General features: G+C 40.2%; 2 protein-coding genes across 3 annotated transcripts; both read right to left on the bottom strand.

Moving 5' to 3' along the window:
• Positions 1-2,530: 2,530 nt before the first annotated feature.
• Positions 2,531-17,997, bottom strand: ndufs4 (NADH:ubiquinone oxidoreductase subunit S4). The gene is made up of 5 exons (XM_084024914.1): positions 17,841-17,997; positions 15,323-15,401; positions 4,692-4,864; positions 4,254-4,327; positions 2,531-2,725 (listed from the first exon to the last, which is right to left on the bottom strand). The coding sequence occupies exons 1-5, from the start codon at positions 17,921-17,923 to the stop codon at positions 2,622-2,624; spliced, it is 513 nt and encodes a 170-aa protein (XP_083881040.1). The 5' UTR covers positions 17,924-17,997; the 3' UTR covers positions 2,531-2,621.
• A 732-nt stretch (positions 17,998-18,729) lies between these two features.
• On the bottom strand, positions 18,730-25,294 carry fsta (follistatin a). Of its 2 annotated transcripts, none has more exons than XM_084025623.1 (6): positions 24,886-25,294; positions 23,474-23,671; positions 23,043-23,261; positions 22,674-22,898; positions 21,852-22,082; positions 18,730-19,867 (listed from the first exon to the last, which is right to left on the bottom strand). In XM_084025623.1, the coding sequence occupies exons 1-6, from the start codon at positions 24,974-24,976 to the stop codon at positions 19,779-19,781; spliced, it is 1,053 nt and encodes a 350-aa protein (XP_083881749.1). In that variant the 5' UTR covers positions 24,977-25,294; the 3' UTR covers positions 18,730-19,778. The 2 variants fall into 2 exon arrangements, with proteins under 2 accessions (XP_083881749.1, XP_083881750.1); XM_084025624.1 differs by having other exon boundaries at positions 23,480-23,671; positions 24,886-25,293.
• Between the last annotated feature and the right edge of the window lie 1,879 nt (positions 25,295-27,173).

Below are 27,173 nucleotides of genomic sequence, written 5' to 3'. Positions count from 1 at the left end.
TTATGGGAATTTCACACCCAAAGTGCAAATTCGATATTGACTTTTTTCTGATGAAGAGAGCAGCTGCGCGAGCCGCCGTGGCCGACCTCCACGACGCCCCTCTAATGGGATTCGGTCACTGACCATAGGCGGTTGTTATGGCAGCGACAATTTAAAGGTTGAGTAGGTGATTCAATTCGGAAACACTTTCTGTTATATTACTTGAAATCCTCGTAACATACCGATAGCAATGAGTACATTAGATTCTCTGAAATTTTTTTTAAAAAAAAAGGTCATCTGAAACCTCGTCCAATCAAAAAAGTCGGCCGGAGAAAATAATTGGACGACCTGCTTGTCTGCCAAAGCTTACTTCCTAACTGCACACACTCTGCCGCTCTCGAGCACTTGCTTGGCGTTCAGGGGGAGGAGCTTTGAACAGCGATCTGAACGAAGGGGGCGGGACTTTTTCAGTTAACGGATGCGTTCAAAGTCTAAATCTCTGTGGTTTCTCCAAATTACCTACTCAACCTTTAACTGTACAGCATATCGAATTCCTTGAGTAGTTCACAGCATCCCAGTGAGCTGCTTCGTAGCCTTGTGCTGCTCTCCATGTTACACTCTACAATCTATTAGCTCTGGTGCACATGGTCCGAAACCAGCTGTCGACAGTTTTCACTGGGACTATTGTTTTTAGAAGAGAACCAAAAAAAAAAAAAAAACACAGTGAGGTCTGTGGATTATCCAAAGTTACAGTGATTCTTGATAGACATGACATTCTTTTCTTTTAAATGCTGCGAGCACCACAAACACAATGTCAACCCATCCTCCTTGTGTTCTGGCGGGAGCAGCAGAAATGGCACGATACTACAATATATTTTTTGTTATTCATGTGAATAGTGAACATTACATACAATATAAATGACACCTGAAAACTCCCAACCAACACTTTATTTACATTGTTTCTATGGCTACTAAACTATTCAGACCGTTATTACAGTTTTTACAGTCCTGATACATTTTTTTTTAAATGTTATGTCAGAGTATTACATTTATTCATTGCTATCGGTATGTTACGAGGATTTCATGTAATATAACAGACAGTGTGTCTGAATAGAAACCTTTAAAGCCATTGTTTGTGTCCTGACCGATCAGAGCAGTTGTATCGCTGACATTTGCCTTGTAATGATGATTTTGAACAATGCCACCGCGCCGCCATTCTCATTCCACATACATTATTGTGCTTATAGGGCAAGATGGGCGGAATGCTTTCAACTTTTATGGTGTAAAGTTGTGCCAAGAGTGGGTCCCCCCCCCCCCCCAACCCGGTGCTTTTCTCCAAGCGGATTTCAAAGGGAAAAGCAACACATGCTGTCATTCATGTCCTGCCGTTCAGATGGACCATTACACTCATATCAGATCGGCGCTTTTGATGTGCCGAGCGACAGAACAAAATAAATAGCGAGCGCAAGTCTGTGAAAGATTTGCAACGCGGTGCGTTAATTAACGAAGGGCTATACCAATTAGGCGCCCATGATTGGTGTGTGAATATCAGTGCAGTCACGCAGTTTGAGGACTCGGCGCAGAGTAACGCCACTGTTTACTGAACACAAAGACCGTAAACAAGCGCTGGCAGCAAGTGCAACTGCCAAGTGTGAATAGCTGGGTATTTCAAAGAATTCATGGCTTTTTCCAAAGATCTCCATTTTATCTCAAGAGGATATTTTCTTTTCTTATCAAAACATGGGTTTTAGGCAAATGACAAGATTGAAGAGTTATTTTATTTATACCAAGAATGTAAATAAGTATGTGGTTCATATGTGGAAAAAGATGGTTTGAACCTGACGAATACAGCTCAGATCAACAGTTTCTTCTTAAAAATATGAGCTTAGAATGCCAGATCTTGAAAATGAATTAAATCTTTGAAGTTATTTTACAAGTTATATGCGCCACATAGGAATGTGGGGCATATAACGTGTAATTGTGAGGTTTTAACTTCTCATGGGGGAGAATTTCTTGATCCTGAATGATAGTAAACTGAACATTCGGGTTTTGGACTGTTGGTCAGGAATAACAAACCTTTATATTATTAAAGACAGTATTAAATGGTGACAGGCCTTTTCACCCTTATTTTTTTGACATTTTATAGACCAAACAATTACTAGATTACTCAAGGAAATAATCATTTGATAATGAAACCATTTTCGCAGCTAAAATATTTCAACTAAAAAGATCATATTTGATCATAAAAGATATTGTAACGGCAATGGAAAATGTTGTAGTAGAAAAAGTCCTTCTAGTCCTTATACGTTCCTTTCCAGTTACGCATCTCTCCAAACCCTGAAACAATTCAGGTAACACTCATGCAGGAAAAATCTCACTGGTTTTGGCCTCCAGATATATTTACCCCAGTGTTTAAACAGGTGCTAATTGTAATAATATGTTCCCCTTTGTTGTGCTGTTGCACAACGTGTCTCAGAAAACACTTCATTAGTCGCACAGACTACATTAGGTAGTAATTGTTTGAAGAATGAAGCGATAAGGACCCAAAACGTTTGGTTTACACATATAATTATGCATTTATTGACAAGAATGATACAGGTCTGCTGTGGGGTCAAGCCAACAAACAGATGGGTGTCCTCAGTTTACTTAGCGGACCTCCTGGTCCTCTTATCCCAGGAGAAGTTGGCTCCGTAGGATTTCACTCGGGGCTTTGAGGTCTTCTTCTCTGTGACATCGTAGCTCCAACCTGAAAGAAAAACATCAGCGTAAGTGATGGGGGTGAGAACATCACGTATATTCCCTTTGGATTCGTTCCAAACACAATGAGGTGTTTTGTAGACATCAACAGGCTTTGTGTAGTCAGAACGGCACTAATAACTTTCATGGTGCTATAAACAGAGTAGGCCAGCTTCCTTTGCTTAGTTTCAACAAACTCTGCCAGATGGTTCGGTTCTCTGAACTTTCTGTGGAGCATCGCTTGACAGAAACTACATCAACTTTAACTCAAACCGGACTGTTTGAAATAATGATCATGTTAGTTCATCAAAAGCATTCTCTTAATGCTTTGTTACTTAATCTGTTATGCGGTCCATTTATTGACATCACCTTTGTTGCCGTGATGGTATTTTGAGGTGCTGTTTTACTACATGTCTCCTGGTGTTAATCCTGGTTTAAAGCTTTTAATAAGTTGAAATTAAGACCTTTGCACACTGGGGGTAGAATTCATTTGCTTGTCAGTATATTCTTTCAAAACTGTTGTTTTGCCTTGGGTAATTTCACAGAGAGAGAATATTGTGTGGCAAAAAAGCAACATCTTTTTTTAATTTGGAACGAGGTTGTTATTTTCTGAGCTTGCGCACTGCGCATAAAAGCATCAACCCATCACAATGTACCTTTCTACCTTGACATAGGCAGTGCATACCAGATCCTCACAATAAAAGCCTAAGACACGTACACTTTGCAACTTTACCAGACAGGAGCTCAAATTCACTCAATTCAGAAACTCAAACAAATAGCCTAAAGTAACTTAGGTTGCATAACAATTAACTCCAGACAGACTGTTAGGATGTGCTGGTAGTTGTTCCTCTGCCTGCACGAATCTGTTAGAAACTTTTATTGAAAAAGCAACTGTCGCAAATTTGCATTGCTCTGATTAAATTATATATTGCCAATATTCCAAATAATAAGCTGAGCTCTGCTCGACCCTGATATTTTTGGTGAAGTGGTCCATCACTGAACCACTTTGCATTGTGTGGGACGCTGTAACTGACTCTGCTTTCAATTGGATGAAAGTGCACATTGATGCAGTTTAAATGTATTTACTCCTGCACTGAGCAAACCCCTTCCTGCTGCACTTTATGTAGCAAAACTGGCAACCACCTCACATGTCGTCAGCATCACAATCCTCCTACTAACAATAGTACGTTACTGCTAACACTTCTAATAGTATTAGTAATACAACTAATAACATTCATTCAGTTCATTTAAGTTTTTACTTATTGGCAAACAGTTTATTTATTCCACTGCTTAAATTGTGTAATTTTTCTAACTGAGCTTGTTATCCATGGAGGCATTGTAATTACTAGTGGTGGGAATCGTCACCTCACAATTTCATTATTAATTCATTATTATTATTTAAATATGAGAATTTTTCCTTCAAATCTTTTAAACCAACTCCCATTTGTATGATACAGTTGATGTGCTACATTACTTATATAAAATGTGGAAAGATTGCAAAAAAAAAAGAAGAAGAAGTCTTCTCTGAAATGTTTTACCATTTTTCTCAGCGAAAGCGATGGCATCTTCCTTGGAGGAGAAGGAGAGCATCATGTTGGATAAGGGATCAGCCCTAAAAGACAGAAACAGCTGTTAGCTATACAAACGTCACAGAACTGGAGGCAAATTTAACATGCAGATTGTAAGAACCTCTAAGGTTAATTTGAGATCTTGGCCTTTACCAGTAAAGTGCTAATTCATTTCTCACATTGTAGCAAGAACAGAAGAAAAACCTCAAAAACGAGAGAGAGAGAGAGAGAGAGAGAGAGAGAGAGAGAGAGAGAGAGAGAGAGAGAGAGAGAGAGAGAGAGAGAGAGAGAGAGAGAGAGAGAGAGATGCACCTTCAGCTGATTTTAAAGAACCATTTATAAATTCAAAATAAACCCAGTGACTGAAATTGGCTGAAGAACTGGCGTTAACAGGTAGACGGTTCTTACGTTGAGGCCCAGCCCATCAGCGGGTTCTCCCAGCGCTCCCTGGTATCAAAGTCCAGCTTCCACTTTTTGGTGCTGTTGGCTCCTGACTGCATGGCTGTTTTGGTGGGCACAAAGATGTGAACCTTGCGTGTTTTGATGTGCTCCTCTGGGACTCCTGTCACACTGCTGATGTCCTGAAGGAAGGAAATAAAGAACATTCTACTGTAAGTAACAGAGTTAGATAAATTGCAGACTGGATAATATCAGGAACATTTATTAAAACATATGAATGTAGCACATTTATCAATTAAAAATTCATTAAAATTAGAATTTCTGAAGGCTGTGGAAATTTTAAATCTGAGCTGTCTCTATTGAAAGATCCTATAATCAAGTCTGACCTCATTTGATTGTACTAATTAACAATCCCATGCTGATGCAATGAGTCTCTCAAACATGCAGGCAAACAGCTGATTGAAAGCTAAATACATTGTCCAGGAAAGAATCCAAGATGAATGACAAATTAGAAATGTGTAACAAGTTAATGATGAAGAGTGTATCAGCTTAGCTACAAAACTATGATTCCCAGTCATGAAAATAACAAATGTACATGTTTTTGCCCAGAACCGTTCAGACTTTATGAATTATGTCTTTTTTCCTTCGTTACAAAGAGTGAGAGGTCCTCCAAATATATACAGGTATTTGTTGAGAGAGGTCATCTAACAGTTAGGTGTTACTAAATATAACTTGAAGTTCTGACAACATGTTCAATCTGAAAACATTTATCTTAACTTTTAAATATCAGTGACAAAAATAGCTCAAATAAATCTTTATTGTCTGAAAAACAATAAAATAAATATTAAAAATCCAAAGAGTGAACACTATTTATAAGAATTGTAAAATTGAGTTGGATTGCATTTTTATTGTTTCGGTTACCTGATGTTCATTCTGTGGAAAGTTTTGACTCTGCATGCACAACTGTTGCAACTACAAATTAACTTGTGCTTTAACCTGTTATTATTTTGCTTATGTTTTTGATATGTTGCTTGCAAATGTCCAACAGTTCAGTTCACATTTTTCATTTATTTTTTTGTACTTTAAATGTGTGTAAAATATTAGTATGAGTGAATAACAGCATTTAAAACAAGAAGAAACTAAAGCTTGCATAATAAAGGTTGTTATTGGATTCAAATGGAAAAATGCAATATAACAGCAATCTTTATGCTGTTATTCAAACTGTTTTGTATTGAGGTGGATGAAATTAATGCCTAATACTAGAGGTGATTTATTCAAGACCATCAGAAAGTAGGCCAGTGCGACAAGAGGAGGAGGGGCCTTTGGGCGTACTAAATGCATATTCCTGAGCAACTGGAGCCCCTTCAAGCTCCTATCAAGGATCTGGTCCAATTCTTAAGGGAATTAGCAAACAAGCAATGGGAAGTCGGCGACAAAACACAGACGAACCTCCCAGCACGCAGGCACCAGCCACCCAAGACTGAGGGCTTTCCAGGGCGCTCTCCTTTCAATACAAGAATTTTACACATTTCAATGGCCGTTGCAACTTCAAAGAATCAAATTTTCATCATTGTCTGTCATCTGCCAGTTGATTTGTAGAAAGGAGGTCGTTTTGCATGAACTCCACACAAAAGCCTGCCGTTCCTTTGGCAAAGGACCTTCAAATGGTATTTAAGCCTAGTAAATTACATGTCCAACTGCTAAACTTCTGCTCGCTTCCACATCTTTTGCCATGCTCACAGGCAAGACCCGACTGAATTTAATCATAAACAAGATCGGCACATTGAAATGATTGTGAAAATGAAAAGGGGAAAAGACGAGAACAAAGCAGGAGGAGGGGGGGCTTCACAAGTGCTTGGTAATTATTTCCGGCTGCCCTATCTACTTAACCTTAACTATTCCTTCTTGTCACAGAGAGGAGGAAAACATGCTCTCTTCACCCAAAAGGGAGAAGGCTGGACGGTTCATGACACAATAAGACACAGAATCAAATGCCAGGTTTTTGATCACCTGCTTCAGGCAGGTGATCAAAAATGCTTTTAAAAATACATAACATATACGTTTTTATTTTTAATGGATGGTGATCAAAAGATTTGTAACTCCTCAAGAGTTTCAGAGAAATGACAAGAACCATGAAAGTACTTTGGAGACTATGAATTGAGGTAAATCAAATTTGTAGTCTGAAGCATTTAGCAGTTCTGAGGCCTGTTATGTTCTGGGGGAAGAGATGCATGGAAATCCTTCTCCGAGACACATTTGAAATGATACCCTCGGGTCGGGATTAGCAGGCCAGACTACGGTTACGCGTATGTACGTTACATAAAACAATACTGACACATGAGGCCCATGTATGGTAAACTGGTGCAATAATTTGTCCAGATGTAGCAGACCTTAAATCACATCTTAGGCGTGGATGAGCACAAAAGGTCCTTCATGAATGAGGGAGGATGTGTCAAAACAAAAGCTCTGCCAAATCACTGAAAACACTGCTCATTATCTGGCATTGTTTGCAAAAATACAAGTCTAGACTTCTATGATACTTGCATGCATAACACTGAAAGCCAGGAGGGTTATCGGCATAACAGACTCACCCACAATACCCGGATTCACAAAGGGAATGATTGTGCCTGGAATGTGGTGTGTTCCCAGGAAGACTAGGGAGGGCCATCACAAAAGGAAAACCCACACGGTGGGCACTTTTTCTTCTGCCATGTACAGGAAGCAAAATGAGAACTATCAAGTTTGACACTATTCACATGGCCTTCACAGGGCCCTACAATACCTGGCTGGGCAGGCAGAATGCCGGGCTTAAGAAAGGGGGGAAAAAGGCTGGCAAAGTCTCCGTCACGTGAAAGCGTGTCGATATTTCTGACACCTCCAGGCTACGTGCCAAATTAAGAGCATAGGGGCTTGTCCCTGTGGGGCCGCTGGGCCCACCAGAATGCTGAAAGCTGGTACCCCTAATACTCCAACAGAGACCTGGGACGGAAGATTTCTGTGTAAACAAGAGTCAAAGATCTCGATGTGCTCAAGTGGTGAAAACTGAAGGAAATAACCAAAAAAAAAGCAAGAAAAGTATAATGAATAATATGAAGATGCTTACTTGTGGCAGTGTTACCTCAAAATCAAAACATATTTGGAATAAACTGTATTCAGATAAATGTGAATAAAATGGGCAATTAATTAATCCTGACATGTAAAAAAGAATTGTTTCCATCTTAGTATTAATTTCTCCACTTAGAGAAGTGTCCTTCGTAGTTATAAATAAACTCTTGTGTGGCTCAAAATTATATTAAAGCTGATATTTTTTATTTTATTTAATTCAGTGATGTCCATCTTAATACACTTAGTAGAATCAATTCTAAACCTTTGGAAAACATAAACAAATAATGAAAATTAATAAATCAATGCATTTTTTCACTTCATTATTCAGACTCACCTACTATTCATGTTATCAATGCACCCTAACCAATAAAGAGTGAGTTTTACTGATTTAAAAAGGAGTAATCCAAGATTTTGTTAAATGCATTTATTGCCGTTCTTGACTAGAGTCAGATGACAATATCAATAACACTGACATCTGTCCATTAAATATGAAACTGCAGCCAGGAAAACAGTTAGCTAAGCTTAGCATAAAGACTGGCAACAGTTTTATCCAAAAAGTTGAAACAAGATTCAGTGTAATATAGCCGAACATTGAACAGTCAAAATGCAAAATTGTGGCCAAATTCTAACAGAGAGGGTCAGTCGTGTCTATAACATGAATTCCTGGATATTTAATGATGTATATTTACACACACACACTTTGTTTTGTGCCTCCAGGGCCATGGTTGATGCTCAGTTCAGTGAGCTGCAGTGTTTGCCCATGTCCAAACTAAAACCTACACTATACATTTCTTATCACTTCTTCTCCACTCCGACAGCTACCAGCTGTCTGCACTGAGCGTATCCACCATCTCTCTCTCTCACTACACTACTCTTATAACATATGCATCAAACTGTGTCAGCACTCTACAAATATATGATTTAAACACCACACGTTTGAAACACATATACAGGAAAAACCGTAGCCAAAATTTGCATATCATTTTAGAGCTCTACCTAAATTTCTCAGATGAGGCTTTCTGAGGGGCGAGTAATGATCGATCGCGGCGGTAAAGACATCATCATTTGACCCCAACCCCCAAGCAGCTTATGATGCAACTTCATCATTCAATCAGCAACTCAGTGACAGACTTATGCATTTACAGGGCTTGCAACATGAAAATCCACAAATTGTTTCTTCTGATGATTGGCCACATTTCCTGAAGTTAGAAAACTGTTTTGCCAGTAAGAAGATATCCATAAATAATGAAAACCAGATATCACTTTTGGATACATCTTTAAGAAAACACTTTATAAAAGCAACACATATGACCTGTATGTTTTGGACCAGCCATACTCCCATTGGACCTATTTAGAAAAAATGGATCATTTCAAAGTTAAAATAAACCCTGAAAGGAAAATGTATATCATTCTGGCAACGATCCTGGCTCATATCATTCTCTGGTTCCAGCTACTCCTATGTGGCAATATGCTGCTTTTACATAATTGCAACGAAATATCTTCAGGACTGTCCTTTGACATTTAAAAAGACGTCACCATGGGTTTGGGGACATTTTTCAGTGTTTTTAGATATTTTATTGGCAAACCAAATAACCGATTCATTGAAAACAGAATCAGCAGATTGATAATAAAAACAATAACTAGTTGCAGACATATGCACCCAAATTGTTGAAACACTATTGGTACTGATGATCCTATTTTCAAGACTTGACTGAGGTACCGTGGATTTTCCTGTTAGTACAGGGACCAAATAGACAAACAAATAAAGGATGTTTGTGCATGAATGACTCAGACAAAACATTTCTAGCATCACTACCACATTTTTATGGGTAATGGTGGAAAACCGCGAAACAAGTAGTGACACGAGTACAGTCCGGCGTATCTTAGCACACCCATATGCCAAAACTGAAGCTTGGCAGCCAGGAGGGGTCATAAGGTCAGCCGAGCTGAATCATGTTGAGTCAGCATGTGGTGAAAGCCCAAACACATCACCCTTAACCCCCCACTGTCCAGTCTACACCCAGACCAAGAGCCTCACTCATCAGCCTCCGTCGGTTCCCACCTTCAAGACCTCTTTGAAGTGGAGAAAGCGTGCCAATTACTGATTGGACATAGGGGGGCGTCTCTAAACGAAACAAATATTATGTTGCTTCCTCATGTGCGGGGAGTGGTGCAGCACTGGAGAACGAGAAGCAGCTGGCATGAGGGTCATCTTGAATCTCACATTACACATACCCGTGAGGTTCGGAAAGAGAGGACAGGGTAGGGGTGTCATTTATGAATATCTTCAAATGTGTTCTTTATGGGTACAATTCTTTATAAATAACCACAAACTATCATAATTACTTGAGCAAAAAAAGGTTCTCAGGGTTATTTATGGCATTGTAGACAGAATATATTTGATTTATTATGCAGAATTCCCCTAAATATCCGGCCACTTGTGATGAGTGTTTTTCTATTTTCTTTTTACATTTTATAATTTAAACGATTAATCAAATATAAATAGTCAGTATATTAACTGTTAATGAAAGTGATGGTTAGTTAACACTGTAATTATAGTACAAATGTATTAGGCAGTGCACATTAAGGCTTTAAACAATTAATTACTTAATACCATTGCCCAAATGTACCAGTCGATTACTCATTTGGTCGATGTCAGCAAATGTCAACGTCACAATTTACCAGAGCTGTTTTGTCTGATCAGTACTAAACCAAAAATATATTCAGTACACCATCAAAGACAACTAAGAAAAACAGAAGAGAGTCACATTTGCAAAGATGGACCCAGTGAATTGTTTGTGTTTTTGCTTTAAAGAAGACTAACGATTATTTCATTGTCAAGACTGACAATACATTTTGTGACAAATTGCAACTAATGAATTTAAGACATTAATAATTTCGGGTCTGAAATTTAAAATGCATGTATAACATATAAACAGGCAACATGAACATTGGAAACCGCTTATGATCTGTTCGTAAATGTATTTAAAAAGAGAGCTACCAACAGGCAAACAGAAGTAGCAAACCTTCTTTTATCCACTCTGCAAACACAACACTTAGCAGCTAGACACTTCCTAAAACTACCCAACGCTGACGGGGCTGAGGAGTCCTCTTAAGAGGCTTAGTCTCTACGGAAGAGAGTGTTAATGAATGAAATACTATTTAGTGGATGATACATAATAAAGCCTCTTGTCTGGCACTCTTCAAAGACCAACATCCTCTGACCCACTACTCCAAACTTGAGCCGAAAGATTTTTTTTTTTTGCATAAGTGCGCCATATGAGAGGGCAACCAGACAAAACAGACACTTAAGTTGTCTATGTGTGAAGGAGGGAGGAAGGGTGGGAGAGGAGGATGAGAGGGAGAGGAAGGGGGGGGTGGGGTGGTGAATGTGGTCTGCTCCACTGTAGGTCACTCTGTGTCTGAGGCTAGACAGGCTTAGAGAATACACCCCTGTACTGTAGACTTAAACTGCTTGTGCTATATATATCCTCATAGTTGGGACGGCTGGGTTTTCTTTTAATTGTGGTTCCGTCTTTGTTGTCCTACACGCTATTTTCTTGCAACTGCCAAATGCGAAAACAAATACCTGTTTGAGGTTGCAGTGGTTGAGGGTACTGTTGGCCAGTGACACTCTCAAAGACACATTTAATTCTGTGGAAATTGAGTTCTCAATATCGCGAAGCAAACTGCCGTGTCCATTTGAATAGGTCTGACTGAGATGATCTTGTGTTGACCGGCTTCCTTTGAGCAACTTCTGTAGCAGGGGATTTTCTGATATCCATGCATGATATACCGTGATTGACAGACTCGGGGCTATTTTAATCTGATTCCAATTAAGGCCTTTAAAGACAACCAACAACCTGTCTTTAGACTCAACAACGTTACCGCAATAAAACCACACATCTTTTGTCCAGATGTGATGTTGCTTGTTAAGCGAGCACCACACTCCGGAATCTCTTATAGCTTTAGAAACTAAAGATTTGAGATTAGCAAACTCAACATGCAGAGCATCAAGTGATCCTAACAATTTAATACTGTCTTCCTCTCCCTGTCTACCTCCCTCCTTCCCCCTCGTTTCCCCCGCACTCCAATAACTGTCCTCCTCTGTCTCGTAAAACCCTAGTGCCTTTAGAGAACTCTATAACAAGGCTTCACAAGCGCTTTAAGATTATGGTGTTGTCTTTATGTGGAGAAAGGGAGTGCACTTGGCCACAGCTGAAGCGGGAGTAGACGCTCAGACACTCAGGCGTAAGTGGAAGATATTGTATTATCGCATATTGAAGCAGCTGCTAAAGCTATAACCCCAGTTGTTTCTGCAGAAGGGCCAGAGAGGGGAGCGAAAGCCTGACTCTAATTGAAGGAGGTCACAGACATTTCGTGTCGAGCCGTGTATCACTGGCCAGCCAGCCGGACCCTGGGAGCTGCCCAGCATGCTTAATCAAACAGTAATTACAAACAAAAGCAGGTCTTGCATGGGCACTGTAGGGAACAGCTTTGGGCACAGGAGCTTCATCACGCAGGTCTTTTTATTGGGTATTAATCCTGAAATTCAGACAATGACTTCAAAGTTTTGCTGATACGAATCTCAAACTTTAGGCAGGTTTGTCATTTTTTTGCAAGCTTTAAAATGAGGTGTAGTGCTGTATCATGTAATGCTAAATTTACTGTCACATAAGACAACAAAAGCTGTAACTCTTCACATTTTAGAAGCAGAAACCAGGGAACATTTTTTTTGATTAAATAATTACTTAAAACCTGAAATAAAAAAATATTTCTGGCTACTTGGGGGGCAGCAGAGACAAGCTGTGCTTAGTTTTTTCTGAGGGGAACACAAAAAGCTGAGACACATTTATTTGCTACATTGTTATTAAAAACACCATTGGTTAAAGCCATTTTAATGACTCATTACAATAGTTGCCTATATTTATTGTATTTTATTGCAGCCTCCTAAACATGTTCACAAAAGCCATTAAAAATCCTCTTCACTGCATTAGTTCACATTTTTGACCGGCAGGAGATTCTTGCTCATCATAGCCTAAATTTGCCTGTAATAGAGAGGGCCAAACAAACAGTCGAGATGCAAGTTCCTGCAAGGTTTGCATTTTTTTGGGGACAGACGAGAACTAAGGACAAGATAATGAGTGTCATGCAAACATTCAGACAGAGAGTTTTTGGACTGAATTCAAAATATCATTTACCCAGGCCAAACTGCAACCTCATCTAAATGAGGTTATTCAGAAATGTTCGCTGCACAACCAGCGCCGCCACGGCACATTCTCCTCGGGCTGCTTGAGAGCGACAGCGTGCAAACCCAGCATAACCTCGCAGTGGATCGAGATCTTTGTTTGATTGGTCTAACCAGAACACAATTCACACTTATTGACAGCCTGATGAATGATCAGCGTGCTGACATACACTGAATGCCCAAAAGGGAGAGCGCTCACATTGCCCTCTTCCATACGAAACGGAGGCCGCTGTACTGTAAACAGCTGAGGACCTTCTCTTTTCTGGCCTGTCTGGGTGAGCATTAGAGTACTTCCCGCCGTCGCCAGCAACAGCATGCCACAAAGGAACCTCTGTGGCCCACAACACTGAAGTGGCCACTGTCTTTTTTCATGAGTCTCAGGGTGTCTCACAAACTTTTTTCCATGCAAGCTTCTTTTCTTTCACCCCCTCCTCATTTTAGAGGCCCTTTTTTCCTCTCCTCTCCTGTTCCTCTCAGTGGCCCCTACTGAGAGGACAGAGACAGACACTCCGCTCAGCCAAAGGTTTGTCTGCCAGTATGGTCAGCTTTGGTCTGGAACAAAAGCGCACTGACGCTGCCCACACACAGCACCCCACCACACCCCCCACCCCCAAACAAGTCCACAACAGACTCCCACATTCTCCCCAAACTCCCTCATTCTCCGTTATCTCCTATCTCCTTCGTCTTTAATGACAAAGCATTCACTTCAAAGATCCCTTCTTTGTTTTCTACATTTGGTACATCGGTAACCTTGGTCACTTCCAATGCATGCTTATAACTGTTTAGGCTGTACTCTCGCACTGAATGCAAAATTAGGACAGAGGACCTGGTCTGATGAAAGATAAAGCAAACTAAAGCTGCACCACATAATTAGGAGGGATTCATATTTTTCCAGAAAATTAGACATTTTCTATCCCAGGATCAGAAGCACACTACTCTGGGAATCCTAGGAAATGTACTTTTTTTTATAAAAGTGGAACTTCAGCTACAGTAAAACAGGCATATTTCAAGCAATAAACCTTTAGTGGTATTAATAATTAAGGCAAGAGAACGCAGTTTATTAGAATGAGCTGCAGTGTCCTGTGTTTCGCCAAGAAACAAGAAATTGGTTTGGATGTGTTTACCTGGGAATCCCATTTCAACAATTCAATTCAACAATTGTGTTACAGTCAATTTCTCCAGTTACTTTTATAAAAAAAATTATGTACTATATGTGGTGTGTGGGGGGGGGGGGGGGGGGGGTTAAAGAGTTCAATTTTCCCAAGAAAGATTTTCCATAAGAAAACGATTCCTTGGCAATACGTTTAACCAGATGCATCATTAATTAATCTGCTGATCATATAATTAATAATTTAATGTACAAAATGTCAAAAAAATTGCAAAACTCTGAACAAGAACAATAAGAAGAAAGCAGGAGATCTTCTCAATGGATGAACGGGAACAAGTGAATGTTTAGGAGTGTACACAGTACAAAATAATAGCCGCAATGCTTAAGATAAAACAAATAATTTGGAACAAAAACAACTGAATGAGATGACAAGATTGCCGTTAAGCTAAAACATGTAAAATGCTTCAAGAACAAGGGAGCGGAAAATTTCCACTATCGGGATTATTGTAAATATCATCATGAGTGATGGATACAGGATACAAAAAATATTTTTTTTAAATATTTATCCTTTATCCAGGGAGACCTAATGATTTATCATCATCTTATTCAAGAATATTTTATAGTTTTTCACTTAAAGGATGTTCTCTAAATAAAGATGTGTGTCTTATCTGTGATGCAATAAAAAGATTTGTTTCTTTGAAACATATAAAGTGTTTCCAGTATGTTCATGTGGCATTTTAAGAGCTTGAAACATATATTGAGAATCATCGGGATAATATTATTATTGGCCAGGATATTCGTGACATGACGGTTTCAGATCAGAAATTAAAGCTGATCTGAATTTCAGTGGCATCAAATAGTGTCACTTTACACTAGGTTTTCACCTTAATTCCATTTAGTAATCTACAATTCAGTAGTTTTAGAGTAGCTCTTTAATACAAAACTTCAAACGTTGGAGGAATGTGAAGATAGGAGTAACTGCAAGCACACACAGAACTACCAATGATAACTTATTGTCATTAACATAATATTGTTACAAAAGCCTTCTGTCTAACAAAAGGTCATTTTGGCAGTGGATTAGAGGTTTTTTTTTAAATAATTTGCCATGGAAGGTAATTGGAAGATGGTAGATCAGGCAGACATCAATCTGTGTTACGTTTACCACGGCGGGATCCTTACCAACTTCTCATCAACAGTAATAAGTTGCGTGTCTTGTCCTGGTTTCTCTGCCAGCCTTGATGTCGATGTGCTTGTAGACCTGAAAACCATGAGATAGGCATTACACGCAAAGCACAAACTGCCAAAGGCAGACAAGAAACAAAGAAGTAAACTGACAAACAAACTGCACTCTGCAATCGTTGACTATCTTGGAGGAAGCGGTGGGGCACGGATACAGTGAAAAGGAAGAGACAAGGAGGGAATCCCCCCCCACCACCACCTATTAGTTCTGTCTGGTGAATCTCTGGCAGACTCTCGCTCTCATCCTAATGACAGGACGTGCTTAATGTTGGTTGTGGTCAACTGTCAGGCGAGGACTGTGTAGCTCTTTGTGAATGTTCAGCCGTGTCCCGTCACAAAACAGCAACGTGCCATCGTGGCTCGGCCAGCGAAAGGCTACTCCAGATAATCACATTCCAGATCATGTGATTATCACTATTTAACATTTAAAATGTATGATTTGTACATCAAGACTTTTCATTACATTATCTCATATTTAAATTAAAATATAAAAGGTAAAATCTATCTGTAATGTAGTTAAAAAATGTGGTTCCTTAAGTCATCACTTAAAGCCTTGGTGAAAATGTTTAATTGATAGATTGTATCTGAAGAAGCTTGGACGACCAAAAATGTTGCACAATACATTTCTGTGCTGAATCAACTTTTTCCATCAACAGAATAATGAATGGATTGAAACTGACTGGAAGCTTTTGGTTAAGCAAAGCAATGCAACCTGTCATCTATCATTTAATGATCTCATCTTGTGCAATATGAGGCCAATACCTAATTTTAAAAAGCACTTGTATTGTGTAGAGACAGTGTCTTACATTGTTTCATTCTGTGAGACCAAACAAAATCTAAACGTGAACAAAAATGTTCTCGACTTAATACATGCCTTTTTGCAACATGCACTTCATAAACAGCGTATGACAAACTACCCCGATTATGTTCCCTTTAAGGAAACTCTGTACCTGACAAAGAGCCACTTTGGGCTTTGCTCTTTTTTTCTTCTTTAAATGACTTAATAATATAATACAATTGTAATGGGCACCATTCAACTGTGGAAGACAGGCTCATAATACATGATAGCTGACATCAACTAATGTCTGCCAGGCCACATGCTTAGTTAACTGAGAGACGCTGCCAAAATAATAAAGCGTAATATTCTTGAGTCAGTACCTCAATAAAATGTAATATCGAGGCTCACATTATTGCTATTTGTGGTTTACCTCAATATTCCATTCCTATACTAAAGAACTATTTTGTGGACTGCCATTAGCAATGTTGATAACCAAGCGAGCCGGCAATCACCGATCTCACTGACCTTAAAAAAAAAGGATTGCAGGAAATTATTAAATTGTTATTTAGACTTTGCTACCAGTAAAAGATAGCAATGTGATATCAAACGTATTTTTTCCGAACGTCATAGAAAGTACCTACTGTCCGGAGGAACACCCCATAACATTGCAGCAAAGGTTATAGGGTGTACTCTATCACAAACCCCCTCCTATTATCTACTCAAATGTTTAAGAACAATATGTGTCTTCAACTCATTTACTGATTTCTGGGTGGTCAGCCTACCTAATGAATAAATCAAGTTTATTTTGTGGTATTTGCCTGTTATCAGTGTTTGTGGGGTTATAAAACATGTTTTGCAGCAGAACAGGACACATTTGAGCAGGAAATGGCATACAGTTAATTGACCATTAACAGATATCACGTCAAGACAGTAACAGTTACATTCATCTTGCTGGTGAATTATCATTTTTGCAGTTTGGTTCAACAATTATTAAGTGTAAAAAGAATATTTTTACATTACCTAGCAGAATATGCTAGGTAATGTAATGTCTTGTATAAAACCATCTATAACCCATAATGCAGAGGCTGTCTATTACTGCAAAAAAAAACGTAATGTTTGACGCTACTCGTTAGCTTCCTTACAGCTGGCTGTGGGGTCAAACGTTAGCTGTAATGACTGAGTCAACACGGTGATATTGACCCCTCCAGTGAGCTCTGTTACACTTTTAAGTTCCCGTCCTGCCAGATATTAGTCACGGGAACGTTCATACGGCTCACATGTGGAGCAGCGAGCAACGTTTAATTGCGTCAGCTCTTAAACTGATTCCTAACAAGACTAGCGAAACCTAGCATTAGCTAATTAGCTGGCTAACCGAAAGCTATGAGGACACGGGATAACGTCGACATAAGTAAACAGCCTGCTGACTTTGAAGACTAAACATACGAGCAAGATGCGTAGCTGTGTGTACTCAAACATTGAGCCCAATGAACAGCGAAACCCCTTCTACATGCTTTATTTAAGGGCTTTATGCTTTAAGCGTACTATAGCTCACTGTGAACTGCCAGACACTCGGCCTGCTCGCTTTCGTCTGCCCGTCGGCTTTGAGACTTCGTTTCAGACAAAATGACACGTAGTGACACACGCGAATGTATAACTGATAAATAAACAATATAGCATTACCTGATGGGGTTCAGGGCCAATCTATAGGCTGCGTTGACCGCAGATAAACGTCCCAAGCCGAGAAGTGACATTGAGGACGCCATGATTGTTGTCAACAATGACGTACGGAGACCGCGAAGGAACAAACCGTGCGAGCCGGTGACGGAGACAGCTGGCTGAGATGCGGAGGAGCGACGCCAGCAGCTAAAATTACTTTACATGCCTTGCATGCAGCGAGACATGTCCAGGCATATCTACCGTCTATTTACGCCGCGGATGTTTGTTTCATATCACAAATAACGACGAGGGTGGTGTTAATGGAAAGAAACTCGGCACATCCAGAGCAATTAAACATTGGCTTCAGAGACTACTCCTTTAGATTTCACCTTCTTTTTTGTTCTGTTCTTCCGTTTTTGCTTGATGCGACTATCACATTTTTTGAATTGTGGTTTATTTAAACATGCATATTCATATTACTGTTCTTAACATGGTAGTAGGCCTACAACATATACAATTATTTGTGTATTTAATCAGGGTTTTTTTGGAATATTAAGGTGAGTGATATATGATACAATCCTTTTTCAGAGAATATTTCATTTTCTGTTACAACATTGATATATATCAGGGTATTGTAACTTTTGGGAGTATCAATTCAAAATCTTACACAAGTCCATGTTGACAGAAGCCTTATATTACCATAGATCTAAAAGGATTGATTCCACTGTAAAATATCAATAAAATAATAATGTGTGTGTATATATATATTATCTCACCATAATCAGTACAAAATCGCTTTATTTAACCCTATAGGACGAAAGTGTGATTTAGATTTAAAACGAATGCGTTTACATTTTGACATGTTAATCTATATGTTATTCACAAATCAATAACACAGCAGAGTCAGAAAAAGTATAAGGAAAAAACTTTTATTGTTTCACTCTTCATATCTGTACAAATACCATCAAACTTTGTATGTACATATGACATTTACATAAAAAATACAAAACTATATATTCATAACAGAATTTTGTATTTCACTTGTGATGTTCGAAAATAAAAATGCATTCTGGAAAAAAAACAAAAAGAAGCAAAGTGATGAAGTCAGATATAGTGTAGAGTACTGCAGTACGTTAGTCCTATTTCAGCTCTGCGAGAGCAATATGGAGCACATTGGCAAGAAGACAGCACACAAATGTTAATGGCACGTTGTTTCCAAAATAATCAAGTATTGTCCAAAACTATGGTCTAATGCAGTGAGACAAAATAAATGCTATATATTGAACAATGTCTAAAGTTGTCGGCTCCATGTGGAAACAAATCTAAAGGGCTAAAATTGAAGAAGAAAATAAGAAAAGAAAAACAAATGGCTCTTTTTTCTCTTCCATTTCATCACTGCTGTGTTGCAACTTTTACAATGCTCTTTTGCAAAAAACCATTGAGATAATCCCTTTGGTCAGTTATTATGAGTTGTAAACAAACCAGAAACAGTTCTGTACATAAAATGATTGATATATTCCCAATAAATAAACACACAGCCAAAACATGCATTTACGTATGTGTGACATAAACATCTGTGATAGAGATTTGACAGAAACAAGCAGATTTTTACAGCTCAGGGAATGCATTTTACAGCTTGTAGAGGACTTATACTTACACGGTAACATGACAAATAAATAACACTGCTTCTCTTTGGACAAATATATTTCTTCATGATAAAAAAAAGTAAAAGGGAAAACAACAAAAAGGGGGGAAATGAGTGGTAACACAATATATCATGGTAGATAGTAAGCCTGACACTGTAAATGTATAAATTATAAAACACAAAAAGTATAAATAAACATCTAGCAGACTGAACTATATGTATACTTCCTTTTTCTTTAAAAAATAAATAAGCATACACATAATGTACAGTATGGACATGATTCCTTGCCCAAGGACTGTTCCCCTAGTGATGGGGGCCTATCCATCCAGTATAGTAGATATATGGACATAGGCCATGTAGTCTGAGTCCTCTTCTTCCTCATCCTCCTCCTGGTCTTCTGTAATGGCTATATGGGAGAATCAAGCTGTTGTATGAATATGGACCACAACAGCGCAGAATATCACTGAATGTTCTTTAAAAAAAAGAAAGCTCACAGCAAAGTCACTGGCACAAAGCCTCCCTTTTGTTCTTTTTGTTTGTTTGTTTATGTGTGTGTGTGCATCTTTCTCTGTGTGTGAGGAAGGGTCTGTGTGACTTGGCATCAACAGTAACTGTGGCATGCTCAATTATGCAACTTCCATAATCTAGCAAGTCAGGGCTGCAACAAGAGAAAAAAAGGGGGGTGATGGAAAAAAAGGGATGCAAGTGAGGCTGGACGGAGGGGAAGGGGTGGCGGGGGGTCACAAGGTGGGTTAGGGGGGACTGGAGGTGTCGGATAGGGGGGCACTGGGGCTGATGGGTCCAGTGGCTCAGGTCTCTTTTGGGTAGATTCCTTAAAGCAGACACATGTAACACAGAAAAGTGCTCTTGTGTTCCTCAGATTTGCTAGTTTCTTTGTTGCTCTGCTTCTTGTTTTCTGGCTCAAATGTACAGGGAGGGAGGGAGGACTCTGTGTCACAGCCTGGCCTTAGCAAGCAGGTCAGAGATCATCAACACAGTTCTGAGGTATTTTCTTTTCTTTTTACAGAAGAGATTTACATTGGACACTTAAAAAAAGAAAAAGCACACAGCGAGAGCAATTGACAATACAAAACGGGGGAAAAAACAAAAAAAAACACAGGCAGTCCCTCATCAATCCAAAAGGATTTGTCATTTCTGATACATATCCCGGTAGACAACACATTGACTGGAAAGAGCACAAACAATAAAAGTTAAGCTGGTAAACGTTTTTCTAGTGATGATGAGATGAGAAGTAGGAGGGCATGGTTCTGCAAGCTTCTGATGCTTATCCTGCACTGTAAAGAATCACATTTCTATTTCGCTCATGAGGTGATCATAAAGTTGGTCCCTTGGATTCCACCGGATACCTTAGGCACATCACATTAAGGTACTCAGTCGGGAGGGAGAAAACTAACAAGGAGACATTCTTCTACATGGCAACTTGGAATGCAAATTCGGTACTCCCGCGAGGCTATCGTTCAACTTTATGGTTTGTGGTATCTCACTCAGATAAGCTATTCTACATGAACATCAACGTTAAAATCCGTCGGCTTCATCATGAGCCCAGCACCAATGTTACAATCACCTTATGCACATCGTGTAAGTATATTCAAAAGCTTTCTGTTCTTGTTGACATGTTGGCAGTGCGGTGTGTATATCACAAGAAGCAGTGCATTTTGAATTGATTGATTTCAGCCAAAAGCGAGAAAAAGAAAGAAAGAAAATGATAATAATGCAAAAAAAAAACACAAAAAACATAATTACTGTGAAATTAGCAATGTGACCATGGAATTTACAGGCTGTAAAGATATGACCACTATCGGAAGAATAAACCATTACTGGTTAAAAAAAAAATGCATGAAATTTCCGGCAACCTGCTCCTGCAGGGCACGAGCATGACCACAAACTAGCTAGGCTTTAAATATCAGGATTGTTCCACTGCAAACAAAATATATATTTTTGTGTTAGTTTAATAGAGTTAGCTTTTCCAACACTCTGGCATGTAATCTGATGATTTTATAGTTATATCTTTTTTTCATTTACCTTTCTGTTATTTTGTTTTGCAGAAGAATTTAAAGAAGAAAATAAAATAAAAATGAAAAAAAAACTCAACAAGAACGAAAGCCAGCGACAAAGACAACGTCATGCAATTTCTTCTATTCCCAAGTCTTTTCTGCTTGCTTAAACTGTGCTCGGTGGTGTGGCTGGGATGGGATTTTGGGGGGGGGGGGGGGGGGGGGAGTTGGGAATGGGGGTGGGGTGGGGGGCACTTTCAAGGGAGGCTTTTTTTTGTTGGGGAGGCAACATGGAATATTGTCTTTTTGCTTGGAGAGGGAGGAGGGTGTCTTGTTTTATTTCTCTCATGTTTTGCTTTTTCATCATTTACTTACAGTTGCAAGATCCCGAGTGCTTGACTTCTAGCAGCACCCCCATAGAACAAGCAGCCTGCTTCATGGCACATTCACTGGGATATGTGGTGTTGTCGCTGGCGCACACCGCCTCATCCGTCCTGCTCTCCGGACAGGTCTCATCGCACAGCGAGCAGCGTCCCCGGCTCATCCGAGCATCCCACAGGCACTTTTTCCCCACGCTGCACTGGATGTCCTCACATGACTTGGCCTCTAAGAGCGAGAGGGGAAATCTTTGATTAGATGGATTATTGTGGAGTGCTTTTCAAGCAGGATCAGATGACTGCTGAGTTTTTTTTTCTGTTTTTGGACAACTAAGCCAGGAATAAAAAACGAAATCCTGTTTTATAGGGTTATGGTCCTGGTGGCAGGGAACACAAGGTCAGGTTTTTTTTTTTTATTATTTGCATTCAAGAGGACTTTCTGGATAAGAATCCATCTGACTCAAATATTAACTTGAAGCATGTCCTCATGGCCCCCAGCACTCCCCCTGCTCTGCTCTCTTGTTCTCCCTCCCCCTGTTTCCCTCTCTCCCATATGGGATAGTGCTGCCAACATCAGGAAATAATAAGATGTCTATCATTCCTTGAGCAAACACAAGCAACTACCAAACATGCTCTCTCTCTCTCCCTCTCTCTCTCTCTCAGACCCCCTCCTCGGTGGAATGTTGGCAAAATGAACAGTGAATAACGAAGTGCTGGCTGGGAAGAAAATGCACTCAACAACGACATTCAAAGTCGGTGGCTGGAGGCGCTGGAGGGGAGTGAGCTCTCACACTCCCGCGTCTCCGGTTGCCGGACTTACTGATGCATTTGCCCTCGTACGCCACTCCGATGGACCTGCCGAGGAGACACGTCGCCCTTCTCAGGTGACACGCGCTGGCGTAGACGATCCCGTCGTTTCCACACAGGTACTGCTCGGGCGACGTCACCTCGGGGCAAATCCGATTACACGTCACACAGTACGCGTTGTTTGTCTGGTCCACGACGCATGTGGAGCTGCCGGGGCACAAGACGTCGCGGCACGTTTCTGTCGAGACAAAAGGCATTCCGTGAGGACAAACCCACATGCCGCTTTAACAAACTCACAAGTGTGCATTATTCATTAATAATAATAATAATAATAATAATAATAATAATAATAATAATAATAATAATAATAATAGCGACTTACTCTTGCACTTCCCCTGGTACTGCACGTCCAGGTCGGGGTGGCCTTTGCATTTCGCTTTCAGCAGCGCGCATTCGTCTTTGTAGGTCTTCCCATCTGAGCCGCAGACAGGTCCTTTCCAGGTGATGTTGGAGCAGTCTGGCGCGCACACGCAACGCGGCTTACTTCTTCTGTTCATCTTGCACCTCTTCCCGGGCCCGCAGTCAACGTTATCGCAGGTTTCTAAAATATAAAAAAAAAGAATGCGTTATTGATGCTGGTGAGGATTTTTTTTTTTTTTTAGCTTTGCGCGTGAAATGATACTTTCTTTGCGCATAACGCACACGCTAAAGGGAGCACGCACTCCGGTATGTAAATCAGATGAGCGCGACATGATTTATTGAACGGAATGTCTGAGGTGTGTATTGTGAGAAAACGAAGGGAAATGAGTGCACCTCCACCTTTGCAAGGTATGCAATTGGGAGCTCCGCCATTGAAGATCATCCACCTAAAGAGCGTGCTGTTGGGGACGTCCTCTTCGGTCCAGGACGTCCCCAGTCGTCCGCTCCGACAGCACTCCTCTCGGCTCATCCCGGGCATGTAGAGAACCTGGCACCTTCCGTTCTTCCCTTGCTGTAACCAGCAGTTCCCAGCTGTGAACAGAAAAACGGGAAAAAAGCTCGAATGTCGCACGTTGAACGTCTGAAAACGCTGACCCAGACGCACTAGACACACACGCAGCCTGTATTATCCGACAACCCCCCTCCCCCTCCTCGCCCTCCCAGCAGTATTTTGTCTATTTTTTTTTTTTTTTGCGAGACTGTTAACACTTGACTATCCCATCTGTGATTGACAGCCCTTACAATGCAGCCACAAACCCCAAAAAGTGGAAGAATCTTTGAAGGGGAGGAGGGGGGGGGGGGGGGGGTCCTTTATTCCGAGAGCCTCCTTGTTATCACCGGACAGAAAGTGGAGCGTCTAGACAGCGTTAAATAGCAGCCAATCTCCTTCAGAAAACCAGGGTCTTCTGCGACACCACCGTCTCAAACGCTCCCAGACACGCACCCACCAGACAATACCTTGCATATTAATAAAAAACCAGTGTAAAGTTCATTCTAAGATATAATAAAAACGGAACTCCTGTTTCTGTAGCACATATATATCCAGACAACAGCAGGATGTCTAAAGCGACACAGACACACATGATATGAAGTGTGCATAGGTGCTCTATTTATCAGATTAAAGACAGATTCATTCTGTTTGGACTATAAACTGACCAACGAAATGATCAGTGCGAAAGTCTTGTTCTGATTATGTTGATCACAACTAAAGATGTAAAAAAAAAGCATTTTTTTTTAACATAATGTTGAGCGGATGTGTGTAGTAAACAACATATGAATAACACGCCCATAAAACTCCAAGTGGGGATTGTAAAGTTAGTCACAGGTTTTTGACGACAGCGCCGCGAGACAGTAAACGCGCATAGAGAAGTCTGAGAATATGCTCAGGTGGGTAGATTATGGAAAGCTGGCGCTGTTGCCAGGACGGCGTGGCGGCTTTAGCGCGAGCGCGCCTCGCGAGGGGGGATGCAAAAACTTGGCCCCCGCAGTCCCACTTTGAAGTGTCCCATACGGCACCTGTTTTATAGACGCTTCATGCGTCTGATGCAGAGAGAGTTTTAGCAACGGGATAGGGGGAGAAAAAACAGCAAACTCACTTTAAAAAGTTTCTCGTTTGGAGCAAGTATCCGACACTCGGAAGACTGTTTTTTCTGTTCTTTTTTTTTTTTTTTTTTTGGCGACTGACAGCATGTCGAAGTTGTTCAAAAACGAAGAGAATTAAAAGAAGATTGATCGAGAGAGCTTACCTTGAACTTTTTGATGTTCCATGAGATGACAAAGCCATATGAACAAGAGAAAAAAGCCCGGGTGGAGGTGGTGTTTCAGCATCCTAAACATGATGGGAAGACGCAAAGTGAGCTACGTATTTGACACAGCCAGCGCAAAAGTAATCTGCTTAAGGTGGCAGTGTTGAATAAGTGTCAGTCTGAGAATGCAGCCTCTCTTTTTAAATCTATAAGGGGTCTCGGGTTGACCGTCTCTGGTGGGCGGTCTCCTCTTCTGTGGGGGTGGGGAGATCTTTTTTTTTTTTTCTTTTTTTTTTCCTTACCAAAGTTCTTTCAATCCCAATCAGGTGACATCGTTACAAGCAACTTTCTCTCGCCACAATAATTAGAGAATATAAAACCTGCCCGAATTAGTAATTATAAAACACACACACACACACACACACACACACACACACACACACACACACACACACACACACACACACACACACACACACACACGCACACACACACACGCACACACACTTCGGACGGAATTATGCGCATTTTTTCATGCAGTGGACACAACAGCAAACGCAGCAGCTCAGACAAGTTGAGGAGAATTTGTCTTTTGACATTATTTAATTTTAATAGTTTTGATTTTTTTCATCGCATTGCATCCGTGTGAGGCGGATGCGCATGCGCATTTCAAGCTATAATAATGCTAATAATACTAACATACATGCTGCTAATAATAACAATAATAATAGTTATTATTAATATCATTGTTACTCATATCAAGGCCTTTTTTTATACCGTATAAGCAAACAGGCCCGCGGCCAACATGCCGATACAGACATACCAGCAGTCCTTCACGTTAAGGCTAGCCTACTTGTTGGTAACTGATATTTTCCTTTTTCCACCATCTGCACACTAAAGTGTAAATCTTTTTGATAAGAGCTGCCTCTCGGTATACATCCGAGCCCAGACAATAATAGAATTGATAGTAGTCCGCAGCCGCACTGCTAATATTAGAACAGACAGTTGTTTGGGTTTCTCTCCCGGGTCAAGCTTTTAAATATAATCAAACCTGTTTCCGAAGAGGCTTCAGACAGAGGAGCGGGGTGTTGCGTTTCATTGAATGAAACACACGCGCGCGCGCGCGCGCGCACATACACACACACGCGCGGCTTCCAACTCACTGACGCACAGGCTGAACTCCGTCAGAAGTCCTTGCGCGACCTCTTCAGCGGAACTCTGGTTACAGCTCTCCGGAGCAAAGAGCAAAGTGTCTGCTGTGTGAATCAGACACCAGGGAGTTCATTATCTGTCGGCCAGGAAGAAGAAGACTCCTCTTTATTCGAGAGAAATACGATTTAGGCGTACAAAATGTGAGAATACATGCAGGCTGTAAATGTACCTGTACTCCAACAGAAGTGTATATATATATATATATATATATATATATATATATATATATATATATATTCTGTGTTGTAACAGCAACAGACAGGACAAGAAGGCATAATAAAATGAAGAAACAAAGTGGTTATGCACTTAAAAATATTGACAAAGAAACAGACCATCAGTCCAATACATGTTGCAGTCATGTTACCGTGGTTACATGTCATTCACTCAGACCTCCCACCAAAGGCAGAATGAGTGATATGTTGTGATAGACTTATTGCGGTGTTATTTATGCCGTGTTATCGAGTTCATAACACACATGGCAGCTGTGCTGGAGGAGAAGAAACAGAAGAGGTGAGGGATGTATCCATCCTCAATTTAAACCACAATTAACGTGAAACAGGTGGCAATCAATTTGATTTTAGATGGTCCAAAATAACCAGAATATGTTAACACACACTTCCCAGCTTCTTCTTTTTTTTATCTGTTGGGGCAAATGTTTTCTCACATGTTGCCCTCCATTCTTAGTGATAACATAACAGTCACCGTATACAGTAAAGTGTGTGTGTGTGGTGTGATCCTTCTAATGCACGTTATGCTTATCAACATTATTTTCCAGCTTGTGGTGATGATTATATGAGGTAATGTTGCATTATGACATTTTAGCAGTTTTAAATTGCCAGATTCAGACCAAACATTTTGCAGAATGATATGATTTTATCGGTCAGAGGGGACAGCTGCACTTAAACGCCACATTTGAGGAGGTCTACACTTTTATGAAGCTTTATAAAAAAGTTTGTAAATGTAAATGTTTGGTTATGAAACATGACCTTATGTCAGCCGACCAAAAGCTGTGCATAAACCTTATAGTTTTCACATCGCATGCTGTTTTGAAGGGATTGTTACAGTTGCAAAACCGC

The sequence above is a fragment of the Eutrigla gurnardus genome (assembly GCF_963514095.1).
Source record: "Eutrigla gurnardus genome assembly, chromosome: 13".
In the NCBI taxonomy this organism is placed as follows: Eukaryota; Metazoa; Chordata; class Actinopteri; order Perciformes; family Triglidae; genus Eutrigla; species Eutrigla gurnardus.
Note: the sequence above shows the minus strand (reverse complement) of the source record. Positions and strands in the feature narration are given on the sequence as shown.